Source organism: Emys orbicularis, chromosome 2, assembly GCF_028017835.1.
Source record: "Emys orbicularis isolate rEmyOrb1 chromosome 2, rEmyOrb1.hap1, whole genome shotgun sequence".
NCBI lineage: Eukaryota > Metazoa > Chordata > Testudines > Emydidae > Emys > Emys orbicularis.
The window spans coordinates 5,822,187-5,836,646 of record NC_088684.1 but is presented as its reverse complement, the minus strand read 5'-3'; the positions used below and the strand labels follow the sequence as shown (position 1 = coordinate 5,836,646).

Sequence of the window (14,460 nt, the reverse complement as noted above, 5' to 3'; positions counted from 1 at the left end):
GAAGGTGATTCTACCCCCTGTAGGCTATTGGGGGAGGTGATTCTACCCCCTGTGGGGTATGGGGGGAGGTGATTCTGCCCCCTGTGGGGTATGGGGGCAGGTGGCTCTACCCCCTGTAGGCTATGGGGGGAGATTGTTCTACCCCCTGTGGGGTATGGGGGGAGGTGGTTCTACCCCCTGTGGGGCAGAGGAGAGAGGTGGCTCACAGTGGGGTTCTCCAAAGGACCCATGTGACCAGTTCCTGCTCCTTGAGCTCTATGGCTCCTGGTAGAGATTTCCAGGGGACAAGTGTTCTGAATGACTTGTCTCAACCCCTGGGGACTTTTTGGAATATTGGGGTTGGAGTCTTGAATCAAACAAGGGGATGGACATAGGAGATATATTGTGGTGAGGTGCTTTCTATAGAGCCCATCATCATGGTATCTGGGAACCTCAAACCACCCCCGTGAAATAGGGAACTATTATCTGTCTATGTTTCTAGCTTTTAGTTTTATCCTACCACCTGTCACTGCTGTATCTGAGCGCCTTCCATGTAAAATCAACAACACTAGCAAAATCTCTGGCACTGCTCCCTTTTCAGGGTAAAAACTCTGCTTGAGGGAGGGCATTACTCTCCATAGTGCACATATGGGAAACTGAGGCACAGATCGAGGCTGAGTGACTTGCCCAAGGTCACACAGAAAGTCTGTGGCAGAGCAGGGAACTGACTGTAGGTCTTCACCTCCTAGACAAACTCCCTAACCATTGGACCATCCTCCTTCTTCTCTGAATTGTTTCCAGTGGTACAGTTTGTGACACATACAGTATAGGTCTGTTTACTGGATCAGCTGGGATGCATATGGCTGGGATACCCACATCCCATTGAATTCTGGGAATTCTGTTTTGGTCTCTCCATAGGACAATCCCAAGATGCCCTGTTGGGATTCTGAAACCTGGCTGGGGTGCCCCCCAGCAGATGGGTACTGTGGCCCCACCATCCAAGCTCTTGGCTTACGCAGCAGAGGAACAACGCTCCCATCCACACACATGGAAACAGCGTTGTCAGAAGCTGCTTTTGGCAGAGCATACGCTCCCCTCCACCCAGCTGTCATGCAGGAGGTGGGAATGATTTTCCTTTGACTTCAACGGAGCTACACCTGCTGACTTCATACTATCGATCCAGAAATTACTGATCACGCGCTAAGCTCTGTACGAGCTCCAACACTCTTTTTTTTTAATTAGAAAAGCTCATAGCATCCTGAAAGTAAAACCCCAAAAGAATAACCCCCCAATACTATATATTGTGAAAGGGCTGTGTTTCGAAGACAGAGAAATTAGCCCTAAAGAAAGCAGGAAACTGCAGGAAATTGAATTTGGAAACCAGTCTGTTTCCTTTCACACTGATCTCAATTAAAAAAAAAAACACCCTGCAAATGGCACAAGGAATGGAAAAACCTGTCTGATCAGCTCGCTAAAGTAAACATGCAACCTGCAAGTTGGAATCTGAATGAACTAACCTTCACCGACAACGGGGAAAAGTGTTTTCTTAGGAACCCTGAATTTGCATGAAGTCCTGATGTGAAGCCAACTATGAGAACTGAATCTACCCCCTGGGTAGGGACCAACCACAGGACACACCCGGGTAGAAAGCTTAGCTGTGCTCTGAATGCATCGAGAGCGTCATTCAATCAAGTCTCACCAAGCACCGGAGGATACAAACAAGTATTTGTATTTATGTGGCTCTCCTCTCCGTGATGTCAGAGGCCCTTCCCATCACCCCACCTCTACAGGCAGGGAACAGAGGCAGAGGGTAGAGCAGGGGTCGGCAACCTTTCAGAAGTGGTGTGCCGAGTCTTCATTTATTCACTCTAATGTAAGGTTTCGCGTGCCAGAAATACATTTTAACGTTTTTAGAAGGTCTCTTTCTAGAAGTCTATAATATATAAGTAAACTATTGTTGTATGTAAAGTAAATAAGGTTTTTTAAATGTTTAAGAAGCTTCATTTAAAATTAAATTAAAATGCAGAGCCCCCCGGACTGGTGGCCAGGACCTGGGCAGTGTGAGTGCCTCTGAAAATCAGCTCGCGTGCTGCCTTCGGCACGCGTGCCATAGGTTGCCTTCCCCTGGGGTAGAGGTTGCTTTTTGTCCCAGGTCAAACACATTGTCTGTGGCAGACCCATGAACTGAAACCAGCTGTCTCTTGAGTTCCAGCTCAGTGTTCTGTCTGCTAGACCATTCTGCCCGTGGGACATCACCCAAAAGCACCGCTCAGCTCAGGGGTGACCCAGCAGAGAAACTCCTGACAGAAAACTGGTTCCATCTCCTCCCTCTGCGGACCAGAGTCCCGCAGCCCTGACTGCTCATTAACTGTACCAAACCCAGCAAAACTGGGCTCAGCGCACCCCGGCGGCCTCCTCCATACATTAGTTCTGGGATCTTGCTCTCCGCTTTTCCATGCACCTATTCAAGGGCCTGGGAAAAGGACTCTCTCTGGTTTTCACCCACGTACTGGAATGGGAGGGGATTGATAGGGTCCTAAATTGGCAAGAAAAGGCCTTGGCTGCTTTAAGAAAGCCTGTGCTTTCAGGGAATACAGCTACAGATATAAACAGACATTTACTTCCCAGCCGTCCTTCTGGTATATTTATTCCTAATACGGTTGCTCACTTCTAGTGTTAAATAAGGGCTTCCTCTCTCACGGCTCTGCTTCCCCCCAGGAAGGTATCAGGTCATATTTTGCCATCCACACAGAGAAATGCCCATCAAAATCACTGGGCGGCTCAGCATAATGAATTGATGGCCCATGATGCTGTACTGATGATGCTGTGTGACAGCACAAACTCAGACATGGGACTTGACTGCAGGAGGAGCGTAGGAGAGGGAAAGGGCCCTTTAACCAGATGTGTCTCCAGTAAGTGTCTATGCTTGCACCGGGTCCTAAGTATGTAGGGGACGTTTAATCCCTTTCTTTGGGGCCCTTCTAAAAGCTTCCACAGTGCCCCCCACGGGTCCCTTCTTCCCTCGCCTGTGGGAGCCTTGGTTGCTGATTCATAGATTCATAGATTCTAGGACTGGAAGGGACCTCGAGAGGTCATCAAGTCCAGTCCCCTGCCCTCATGGCAGGACCAAATACTGTCTAGACCATCCCGGATAGACATTTATCTAACCTACTCTGAAATATCTCCAGAGATGGAGATTCCACAACCTCCTTAGGCAATTTATTCCAGTGTTTAACCACCCTGACAGTTAGGAACTTTTTCCTAATGTCCAACCTAAACCTCCCTTGCTGCAGTTTAAGCCCATTGCTTCTTATTCTATCCTTAGAGACTAAGGTGAACAAGTTTTCTCCCTCCTCCTTATGACACCCTTTTAGATACCTGAAAACTGCTATCATGTCCCCTCTCAGTCTTCTCTTTTCCAAACTAAACAAACCCAATTCTTTCAGCCTTCCTTCATAGGTCATGTTCTCAAGACCTTTACTCATTCTTGTTGCTCTTCTCTGGACCCTCTCCAATTTCTCCACATCTTTCTTGAAATGCGGTGCCCAGAACTGGACACAATACATCAGATGATCAGTCCCTTAGTGATGCTGTGGCTATTTCTGTGACTGTAGAGAGGACTCCAGCTAGAGCATTGAGGACAATTATAGCCTGTTCTCGGTACCAAGTGAAAATTGATCCTGTCCGTTCCCGACAGCTTGCTAGTGTGTCCCCCAGTACCTGCCAACGTCCCTTCCTGTGCAATGCCGGGGACCCTCTTGGTCTCACTCCTGGTGATTATGCCCTGGTGCATCCCTCCTGGAGTCAGCTCCAGCCTGCGATACGTGAATGTGAGTGTCACTTTCTATGGTGTCCTACACAGAGCAAAAAGGATCCAGACCCCAGGCTGGTGTTTGTGCATCTTCGCTGGCGCAGCCTGTCCCAGAGGACAACCTGTCCTCCCAGGATGCGGTGTTCACCCCACACAAGCCCTGAGCAGGTTAATGTGGGCCAGGAATTGACCTCAGATGCTACACCTGGAAGGGAACCAGGGACTGACAGGGCCTAATGGCAGAGGAAGCTTAGCTGGGGGAGGAGCCAGGATAGGCGAATAAGGCAGGAAGTGAGAGCAGGAAGGGGGCTGCAGGGAGAAGGTCTGAAATCACTGCCTAGAGGGAACGAGACTTGGATAGGGACACGGAGGAGATCCAGGGGGACAGTAAGCCCTGGGGAGCAGAGGGATCTCCAGTGGCTAAACCCAGAGAAAGGAGGGATAGGAAGGAGCCCAGGGAAACAGCAACAGGGTCTGAGACTGAGCAGACCTGGATTGCTCGTTAGAGGGTCCCTGGGCTGGAACCCGGAGTTGCGGGGGGGGCAGCTTCCCCTCTCAGCCACTGGGAAAGTGGCACAGGACCTAGACTTGGAAGAGAAGACAGCCTGAGATGGCATCTGGACAGCTTGTCTGGGGGACTTTGTTACCCAGGAAGGAGAGGACTATACCGTGACTTGGCCAGAGGGCTGACTCATGAAGAGGGCACACCCCAGGTCATGAGTGAGGGCCAAGGGGGACGGACACAGCAGGGCGCCAGATGGGGTGAGAGCTAATGCCCAGACCTAGCCACAAGGAGGTGCACTTACAACCCTCTCCACCCTCTAACCAGCTTCGTGTGTGCCATGGGGCTCCTACGCATTCTGTCCTCCTCCAGCTTCTCTCTGATTCTGCATCGCGCGTCTCGTTTGGATATTTGAGTTAATACGAAAGCTCTCCATCCTGGCTAACAGGCTAGGAACCCGGGACACAGCTGGAGCAAGGGCAGAATGACTGTGCTAGGAGGTTCAGCAATCAGGGAGGAGGGATAGCTCAGGAGTTTGAGCATTGGCCTACTAAACGCAGGGTTATGAGCTCAATCCTTGAGGGGGCCATTTAGGGATCTGGGGCAAAAATCTGTCAGGGGGTTAGACTAGATGACCTCTTGAGGTACCTGATATTCTATGATCAGTCTGCCGTTGTGATATCAGGACAGGATCTCTACCATCCCTTCTCCTCTCCTTCAACAACAGGGATTTTATCCTTCCTTCCTGTTAGGGTGACCGGATGTCCCATTTTTACAGGGACAGTCCCGATATTTGGGGCTTTTTCTTATATAGGCTCCTATTACCCCCTCGCCCCATCCTGATTTTTTACACTTGCTGTCTGGTCACCCTACTTCCTGTTGGCTGCTGGTGAGGTTGGGGGTCTTTGCCACCCTGTTTAATTGGCCAAGTGTCTTAAGAACTGTATCCTCCTCTCAGCAAGTCCCCCATTTAGTATTCAGGGGGCTAGAAGTTCTCCCGTCTTTCTTCCCAATGGGAACCACCATGCCATCATACACGGAGGTCGCCTATTCTCTGAGACTGGGCATTGGCCACATGTGGAGAAACCAGAGACTTTGGGAATTGTCCCCTAGGAAATATGAATGAAATTTCATTCCCCTCCAATGTTCTGCAAAGAGCCCGGGAGACAGCTTGCATCAGGCACGTGGGCTTAGAGAGGCGTGACTCTGAGCTACTGTGGAGACACCTGGAAAATTCGTTAAAGAATGAGCCTGTGTTTAATTTAAAGCCAGTGTCCCTGGTTACGATGGGTGTAGCACTCGCAGAAGATTAGTCACACCTGAGCAGCAAATCTCCCCAACCCAGGGAAGGGTCACAAAGAGAAGGCCATCCTTGCGTGTAGGTGCTTTGTTTTTCTCCGTTGAGGTGTGAACCATTCGCCCAAGCATGCTGGACAATGAGGAAATGAGCGGTGATGTGGAGGGAAGTATCTCAGAGCACAGCATGACGGGGACAGGTAGACAGAGGAGGGGCATTTATCACAAATATCAGTGCCATGACTCAAAGAACCAGCTGGACCTGAAATGAGCGATTTACCAGTGAAACCTCCCAGCCCCTTGCGGTTGATGAGATAACTGAAACGGGCTATAAAGCACCCCAGGAGGAGGTGTCCCGTATTCTCTGTGCTTGGCTCATCCTCTGAAGATGAAGGCTTTTCTGGTCATCCTGCTGGCTGCCGTCCTGTGCACAGAGCCAGGTAAGACATCCAGGAGATTCCTCCGTACCCCAACCCATCTCCCTACCGCCAAGATAAACAGCTCTGGGAGTGGCTGGAGAGATCCTTAGGGTGTGTTTGCAGCAAAGAAAGAACTACTGAAGTCACTGGCTCCAGCTCCAAATATAGTGTATTGGCATTCTCCTGGACCACTTGATGGTTGATCACTTGACGATTACCTGCTCTGTTCATTCCCTCTGAAGCACCTGGCATTGGCCACTGTCGGAAGACAGGATACTGGGGTAGATGGACTATTGGTCTGACCCAGTGTGGCCGTTCTTATGTTCTTATGGACAGCAGACCGGTCCGTATAAGGATAAAGATGGTCTTCTGCATTCCTGATGGAAGTTTATGTGCTTGGGATTTGAGATGAGTGCTCATTTCTAGAATCTAGCTAGCTAGCTAGCTAGCTATCCCCATACACCCCCTCTTCTATCTATCTATCCCCATACTGCCCCTCATCTATCTATCTATCTATCTATCTATCTATCTATCTATCTATCTATCTATCTACACTCCCTCCATTACCCTGGTATCTGACTTCCCGACTACCTTTCTAATCTTTCTTTTTATGACTTTCCCCTGCCTCATACTACAAGAGGTTTCAATTTACTGGCAGGTTTTCTTACTGCTTGGAGCGGCCTCACTTTGGAAACCAGTGAGATGCCTCGGGGCTTATTGACAGAGGGAGTTTAGAGAAGAGCAACAGAACGCATGGGGAGGGAAAACTAGACCGTTTAGCTTCTCTAAGTCATAGCCAAAGGGGGCAGATGACGTGCCTACAGAGATGTTTGGGAGAGGAATGGTTTAAGATGGCACAAGAGGGTCTGGCTAAGAATACTGAGATGGAATAAGCAAGGGAAAATTTAGGCTGAAGAGCTGGAAAAAGCATCCTGCCAGACTTCTTGGGCTGTGGAACAGCCTCCCAAGGGAATGGGTGTTAGGCAAATTATTTATAGGAACCATCCTGCCATTCTGGGTGATGAACTGGGCAATCTAACAGAGCGCGTGCAATTCTACAGCTCTGCGCTCTGGAGCCTGGGTTACAGCTGGGAGAGACATGGGAGTCTGAGCACGGGGCGGTCTTTGGTTTATTTGTTTGTACAGCTGCTAGCGCACTGGTGCTCTGATCCTGACAGGAGCCAGTCTGCACTCCAGCCACTTTGTTATTAATAATCATCCTCGTCCCACGAACCCTGCTGAAGGCACCCACTCCGCACTGCACAATGTCAGGCCTGGATGTTGCCCTAGAGCTGGGAACTCTGGTCCCCTTGATCCGAGCCTGTGAACCAAGAGGACCAGTGCACAGTTGGCATGAGATTAGGTCGGCTTCCTGGATTCATTTTATCCTGGAGGTCATCTCCTTAGTCCTGGGTATAATGGACACCCTCTCCCCCCTCACCCTCCCGCCCCCCACACAGAAGAACCATTACAGGTTATGGAGCTTGAGTAACCCTCTTGACATGGGTGGGGAGAGGGGAATGAATTCCCATCTCAGATCCCATGGGGACAGCTGCACCCAAGGGGGTATGGACCCCCCAGGGAAGGCCACATGGGTGTCCCACCTAAGGAGCTGGCTGAATCAATGTATCTCTCCTGGGTACGCCCCGGCTAGCCAGCCTTGCCTAGGAGCAGGAAGAACTTTATGCCACTGGCCTTCCCCTCCACGGTGGTTGTGCTGGTGAATCAAAGCCAAGATTGGGAGGGGAAACTGCATAATGGAACTTCCCTGAAATTCTGCACTCGGAGAGGAAGGATGGTCTGGTGGTGAGGGTGCTAGACCTGGGTTCCATTTTTTGCTCTGCTACAGACATCCTGGAACTCATCACTTGGCCTCTCTGTGCCTCCGCTCCCCATCTGTAAAAGGGAGATAACGGGGTGCTGTCAGGGCAAGTGTATTAAAGGTTACGAGGTGCTCAGATACTGTGCTGGTGGGGGCCAGATAAGTGCCTGAGCTACATCAAGATGGGGGCGGTGAGATAAACCCACAAGAGTTTGTGCATATGGACTTAAGCAGGGCCGGATTTAGGGGCAGGCGACCACCTGGGGTGCTGGGCTCAGGGGGCTCCGGGCTCGGGGTGCTGTTTTTGTTGTTAGCAACAAAAGGGAAAATAGAACGTTTGAAGTAAAATATTTCAGGTATTCCGTATGTGGCTTCATTTTTCACTAGAATGTTCTGGACCTTTGTAGAATCACGTGGAACCTTCCAGATTTTCAGAGAACTACATTTTCCTCAAACCTCCTAGAATGTTGTCACCACGCCCTCACGGGTATATAAGGGGCGGGGCGCCGTCAGTCAGTGAGATGGGCTACCAATGCTCAAAAAAATAAACTATTCCAAAGTTTAACAAATGGTGGGGGGCTAGGACCGGCCCTGGTAAGGTGGAAGCTCCAGCCTTCTAGCTCCCCATCGAGGGTAAAGCAGGTATGTTAATTGAAAGTCCTCATGTCGAACACACCTGCCATGCTGTTGGACATTTCAGGTGCATGAGAGCAAGACAGTCATCCGGTGGTGCTGGGAGAATCAGAATAATAAAGGTTAGCCCCATTATAGTGCGTTATGTTTTCAAAAGCACTGCCCTGACAGGCACTTCTCCTCCCAACACTTCTGGGAGGTAGGTAAGCGATTCCAGCCAGCGTAGTGCTGAACAACCAGGGACAATGCAAGTGGATTTCTTTAGGCACCTAACTCCCATCGATAGGTACCTAAGCACCACTGAGGATCTGGGCTTTAAACTGTGATTGTCTGCGCTTGTATCATTGACTTTGTTCAATGCACTTCACAGTGCTACAGAAATCTAGGGCGTTGCGTCACGCTCCCCCAGGACCTTCACACACGCCCGGGCGTATGAACCCTTTAAATTCACCCAGGACCATTCTACCCACTGGGGTTCATTTCCAGAGGGAGATGAAGGGTGTGTATAGACTCTGTGCTCGAGGGGGTTGCCAGAGAGCTGGTGTCACAAGTCACAACGCTGTCACACGAACATTGGATCAGTCTACACCTTTTGGACCTTCCTCCATCCATCCCTGTTAAATTAAACATTGATGTCCGATTGTTAATTACTACCATAGCTCACGGGGGCTCCAATCAGGAGCGGAATGCCGTGGTGCTCAGTGTTATCAAACATTTTGGAAGAAATGGTCCATGTTCTCATTTACCAATAATCATCATCAGCATTAATAAACTGTTCTCTCCTTGATGGTCCTTATTCCTGAAACTATTTAGAGGGAACCTGCCCCAACCCCTCCAAAAATTGCCCATCTCCTGCCCCCTTCCTACACACGACTCTCTGGGGTGTCACCCACGGTAAAAATGGAGGGAGGGTCTTTTAAGCCGCGGTTTACACTGCAATTGCCCTGTCTGCTTGGTAGTGCGCATGAGACTCCCCGTATTGCATTCCCTTCTAACCCATCTTCCTCTCCTGCAGGTGGTTCTTTGAGATGTTACACATGCACGGCGCAGCTCAGCAACTCCAACTGTCAGACGGCGGTGATGTGTGCCAACAACTCACAAGCATGCAAGACGAATGTGATCAGTAAGGCAAAGTCCCAGTTTGGTATCAGACACTGAAGGGGCTAACACACAGACATCCCCCTAGGATGTGCAAACAGATCCCCTTCCATTGCAGCCTTTCCGAGATCCCTGTCCAGGGGCCGGGTCTCTTAAAGGCACAGTGTGCTACAGGAGGAGAAATGCTGACTGGGAATGAGTGGGGGCCAAAGGCTTTCACTTTATTCACGAAAGGCAGAAAGCTAACAGGGATGCGTAGTGCGTATGGCGTACACTGCTTTCCTGCAGCAGCCTCTCTGCAGAAACCACTTCTTCCCCAGTGCCCAGAAGAAGAGGGTGGTGTTATATTTATATTGTAAAACCCAACCCATTAGGGTGTACCCCTCTCTGCCCGTCTGGAAGTCTCTGGGCCAGATCCTCAGCTGGTATAAACCAGCACTGCTCCATTGACGTCAGTGTGTAGGACGCCCAGGGACACTGAAAGCAATTCTAGCTTTAGAAATTACCGGTTGGAGGAACACTAATATCCTCTGTTAACTCTTTCTTTCACACAAAACTTCCCTGGGTTAGACAGGAAGGCTGTATGGTTTAGTGGTTAGAACAGGGACTCATGAGTTCTGTATTGCTGGCTCTTCCGTTAACTCACCAGGCCAGATTTGGTAGTGAGGACTTCACTTAGAGCTGGTCTACACTGGGAGCTTACATTGGCCTCGCTACATCTCCCGAGGGCATGAAAACACCACGCCTCTGAGCACAGGCACGGGAACTAGGGGTGCGGCAGGTGCTGCAGCATCCCCAGGTTTAAAAGTTTGCTGGTGCTGTCAGAACGAAGCAAGCATTATTTTGCGATTCTTGAAAATCCCAGAGCTGCACCCATGTGGTGTGAGCGGGAATTGCGCTTTTCCACATTGCTTTTGAAGACATAGTTTACAGTTTCGTTAGCTGGCTTTCAGCACCCCCACTATAAAAAGGGTTCCAGTGCCTCTGGGAGACGTAGCTATACCGACCTAAGCCCTGGTGTAGACAGCGCTAGGCTGATGGAAGAATTCTTCCATCCACCTAGCCACCACCTCTCAGGAGGCAGATTAACTACAGTGACAGACGAATTCGTCCTGTCGGTGTAGGTAATGTCTACACTGTCACCTTGTCTACACTAGAACTCACTTTGGTATAACTTATGTCGTTCAGGGGTGTAAATAATCCACATCCCTGAGCGATGTAGACAGCGCTGTGTCGGCGGGAGAGCGTCTCACGCCAGCATAGCTACCGCCTCTCGCAGGGGGCAGAGTCATTAAGAGCTCTCTCCTGTCGGCTTCGAGCCTCTTCATCAGAAGCCCTACAGCGGTGAGGCTGCATCGGGGCAGCTGAGCTGCTGTAAGAGCTGTAGTGTAGATGTAGCCTTATCTCCCTGACATTATCGTAAACCAGGGGTGGGCAAACTACGGCCCACGGGACCGTCCTGCCCAGCACCCGAGCTCCTGGCCCGGGAGACTGCCCCCGGCCCCTCCCCTGCTGTTCCCCCTCCCCCGCAGCCTCAGCTCGCTCCGTCGCTGGCGCAATGCTCTGGGCGGTGGAGCTGTGAGCTCCTGGGGCAGCGCAGCTGCAGATCCCGGCCTGACCCGGTGCTCTGTGCTGTGCGGTGGCGTGGCTGGCTCCAGCCACCGGTGCTCCAGGCAGCGTGGTAAGGGGGCAGGGAGCGGGGGGGGGGTTGGGTAGAAGGCAGGGGAGTTTGGGGTGGTGGTCAGGGGGCAGGGGTGTGGATAGGGGTCGGGGAGGTCGGGGGGGAACAGGGGGTTGAATGGGGGCAGGAGTCCCAGGGAGCAGTCAGGAACGAGGGGGGGTTGGATGGGGTGGCAGGGGGCAGTCAGGGGCAGGGGTTCCGGGGGCAGTCAGGGGACAGGGAGAAGGTGTGGTTGGATGGGGCAGGGGTTCCAGGGGGCAGTCAGGAAGGAGGGGGGTTGGATGGGGCGGTAGGGGGCAGTCAGGGGCAGGGATAAGGGGTGGTTGGATGGGGCAGGGGTCCCGGGGGGGACCATCAGGAATGAGAGGAGGGGTTGGATGGGGCGGCGGGGGTCCAGGGGTGGTCAGGGGACAGGGAGCTGGGGGGGTGGATGGGGCAGGAGTCCCAGGGGTGTCATCAGGGAACAGGGAGGGTTGGATGGGACAGGAGTCCCGGGGGGGCAGATAGGAGGTGGGGGCCGGGCCACGACCCCCTCTCCTAACCGGCCCTCCATACAATTTACGAAACCCGAGGTGGCCCTCAGTCCAAAAAGTTTGCCCGCCCCGTCTTAAACTCTCTTAGACCCACTTTCACTAATGCACCTATGTGTAAGGAAGTCTGAGCTTTTGTAACTTACACACTGAAGGGCCAATACAAAGTTCGTTACAGCAGCTTATAGTGTTCCGCTCTGAATTTGATCCCCTGTGTGTCTCTGGGCAAATTGCTTTAGCCCCTGTATTACTCCACTCTCCCATCTGTCAAATGGGGATACCAATACTCCATTAACTCACAGGGATGTTGTGAAGCTAGACGTGTTTATAACAGAGGAGCAGGCCTGTCTCAGGCTCTGTGGTTGTACAGTGCTTGCCACAATGGGGCGCCGAACCCTGCACGGGGTCTCTGGAGTTATAATAATAATGCTTTGAAATCCTTGGCTTTGTGTGCTATAGAAAGGCAAAGGGTTTGTTATACTATGATTCAAGCAAACACGCCCAATTAAACGGGACTTTTTTACAAGCCAGTTCCTCCAAGAAATGCAACCTGCTTTATGTTCTTTCCCTTCTCTTTGTCACTCCTTTGCGTAGGCTCCTTCTAGTGGTCGCAGTTATGAACTGCCTCGGCTGATTCAATTCAGTGAGACTTGGCTGTGGTAGTGTTTTAGAATTAGGATTACCAGTTAGCAACTGTGAAAAAACGGGACAGGGGGTGCGGGGTAATAAGCACCTATATACGAAAAAGTCCCCAAAAACGGGACTGTCCCTTTAAAAACGAGACGGCTGGTCGCCCTATTTGGAATCCCCCGCGCAGTGGTCCCCAAACTTTTGACTAAGGCGACCTACCAACTGCATGTTATCTCTTTTGGGGAACCCACCATTACAGAGAGGGAGAAAGAAACACAAAATCAAGTGATTTCCACACTGCTAGCACCCCTCCTCAGCCCCCTGCTGCCACTTCCCTTCCCCTCCCTAGACCAGCCCGGCTCCCCAAGCCCCCTGCTCGGCTCCCCCCAGCCCTCCTGCTCTCAGTCTCCCAGCCCTGCCCCCTCTTGTCAGAGGGGCCTGAACAACTTCTACAGTGGGGGGGCTGAGAGCCATTGAACCAAACTGTAAACCCTGGATATGGTGGAAACCACTTCAAGCCAGGGGGTGCCCCGCCCGCACCCCTAGTTCTAGCACCTATGCCTAGGGTGACCAGATGTCCTGATTTTATAGGGACAGTCCCGATTTTGGGGTCTTTTTCTTATATAGGCTCCTATTACCCCTCACCCCCGTCCCAATTTTTCACACTTGCTGTCTGGTCACCCTACCTATGCCTCTTGTGAATAGAGACCTATAGCAGGGCGCCTGCTCCACCCCTGTAGTTAGAGGCCTTCAGACCTTAAGTGAGAGTGGAAAACAGGCTACAAGGAAACAGAACAGCCCTCCAGGCTGTTTCTGTTCTGGGAGAGAATTAGCCTCACCTTCTTCAAGATCCTTTTATGTCTGTGGGCGAGGGGAGGGGCTAACTGAACAGCACCCACCGCAGAGCCCCCGCCCAGCAAGGGGGCCCCACAATCCCAGTCTTCCCCTCCGTCAAGGCGAGAAGAGCACCCCTGTCTCCATCCCAGCTCCCCTCCTGGGCCAGGCCCCCAAGTCCCATATTCTACTCTGCCTGGGAGAGAGTGTGATCCTGCCACACACCCCACTCCCCCACCCCCCCACCCCACCCCCGTGCAGCAGCCCCTGTCCTGGGGGCTGGGCCTGGCGTCCAGTTCCAGGCATTGCAAACTGGTGCATGGGGGTTTCCATGCCAGTCAGGTTTGGCCCAGCCACCCCTCTGTCACCGGGCCCCCCAAACCTAAGTGGTGCTGCGGCCCCATGGACCAGGTTGCAGTGCCACTCGCTCAGATTTGGCCCGGCGCCTCCTCCATCATAACAGATGGGACGGCTGGGCCAAACCCGAGTAGTGGTGTAACGCCATGCACCAGGTCACACCACCACTCAGGTTGAGGGGCCTCTCCGGTAGGGGGTCCAGGGCAAGCTACCCTTTTTGCCCCCACCTCCTTCTGGGTGACCCTGGTGGGGTGGGGGAGTACTTCTGGGGCATGCACGGGGCAGGGATTGATGTCAGGGGGAGGGGCAGTGACAGGCAATCCAAGTAGACCCTTTCCACGGCTCCCCGCCTAAAATGAAACCATGTTGTCTTCCTTCCAGACGTCGTGGGCCTTTTCAGTGTCATCAACAAGGAGTGCTCTGCGTCGTGCGAGTCGAGCTTCCAGGACTTCACCGTGGGAAAGCAGAACGTTTCCTGCTGCAGTACCGACCTCTGCAACCGCAGCGGGGCGGGCAGCGTGGGCAGCAGCTACGCCACCATGGCAGCAGGGCTTACCGCCAGCATCCTTTGCGTCCTTCTGAGGAACGGGCTGTGAGGCGTGGGGAGGAGGCCTTCAGCCTGACAGAATCCTGGCGCTTCCCCACTGCAGCTAGGATGCTAACCACAGGCCCCAGCTTCACGCTCAGCTCTCTCTCGCACGCTTATAGCTGGGTGAAGATGCCTCCCTGGCAAAGCTTCGTTCCTGCTGTTAATTAAGAATCAGAAACTGTGTGTGTGTGTGTGTGGTGTGCCTCTGAGAAGGACGCACTGCTCGGCTGATGCATTTGTTGCTCCATCAAGTGCCCATCCGTGCATGTGTGTTTGTGT

The 14,460-nt window shown here is 52.2% G+C and overlaps 1 protein-coding gene across 1 annotated transcript; it reads left to right on the top strand.

Moving 5' to 3' along the window:
* Positions 1-5,976: 5,976 nt before the first annotated feature.
* PSCA (prostate stem cell antigen) lies at positions 5,977-14,188 on the top strand. The gene is made up of 3 exons (XM_065397704.1): positions 5,977-6,028; positions 9,478-9,585; positions 13,974-14,188. The coding sequence occupies exons 1-3, from the start codon at positions 5,977-5,979 to the stop codon at positions 14,186-14,188; spliced, it is 375 nt and encodes a 124-aa protein (XP_065253776.1).
* The last annotated feature ends 272 nt before the right edge of the window (positions 14,189-14,460 follow it).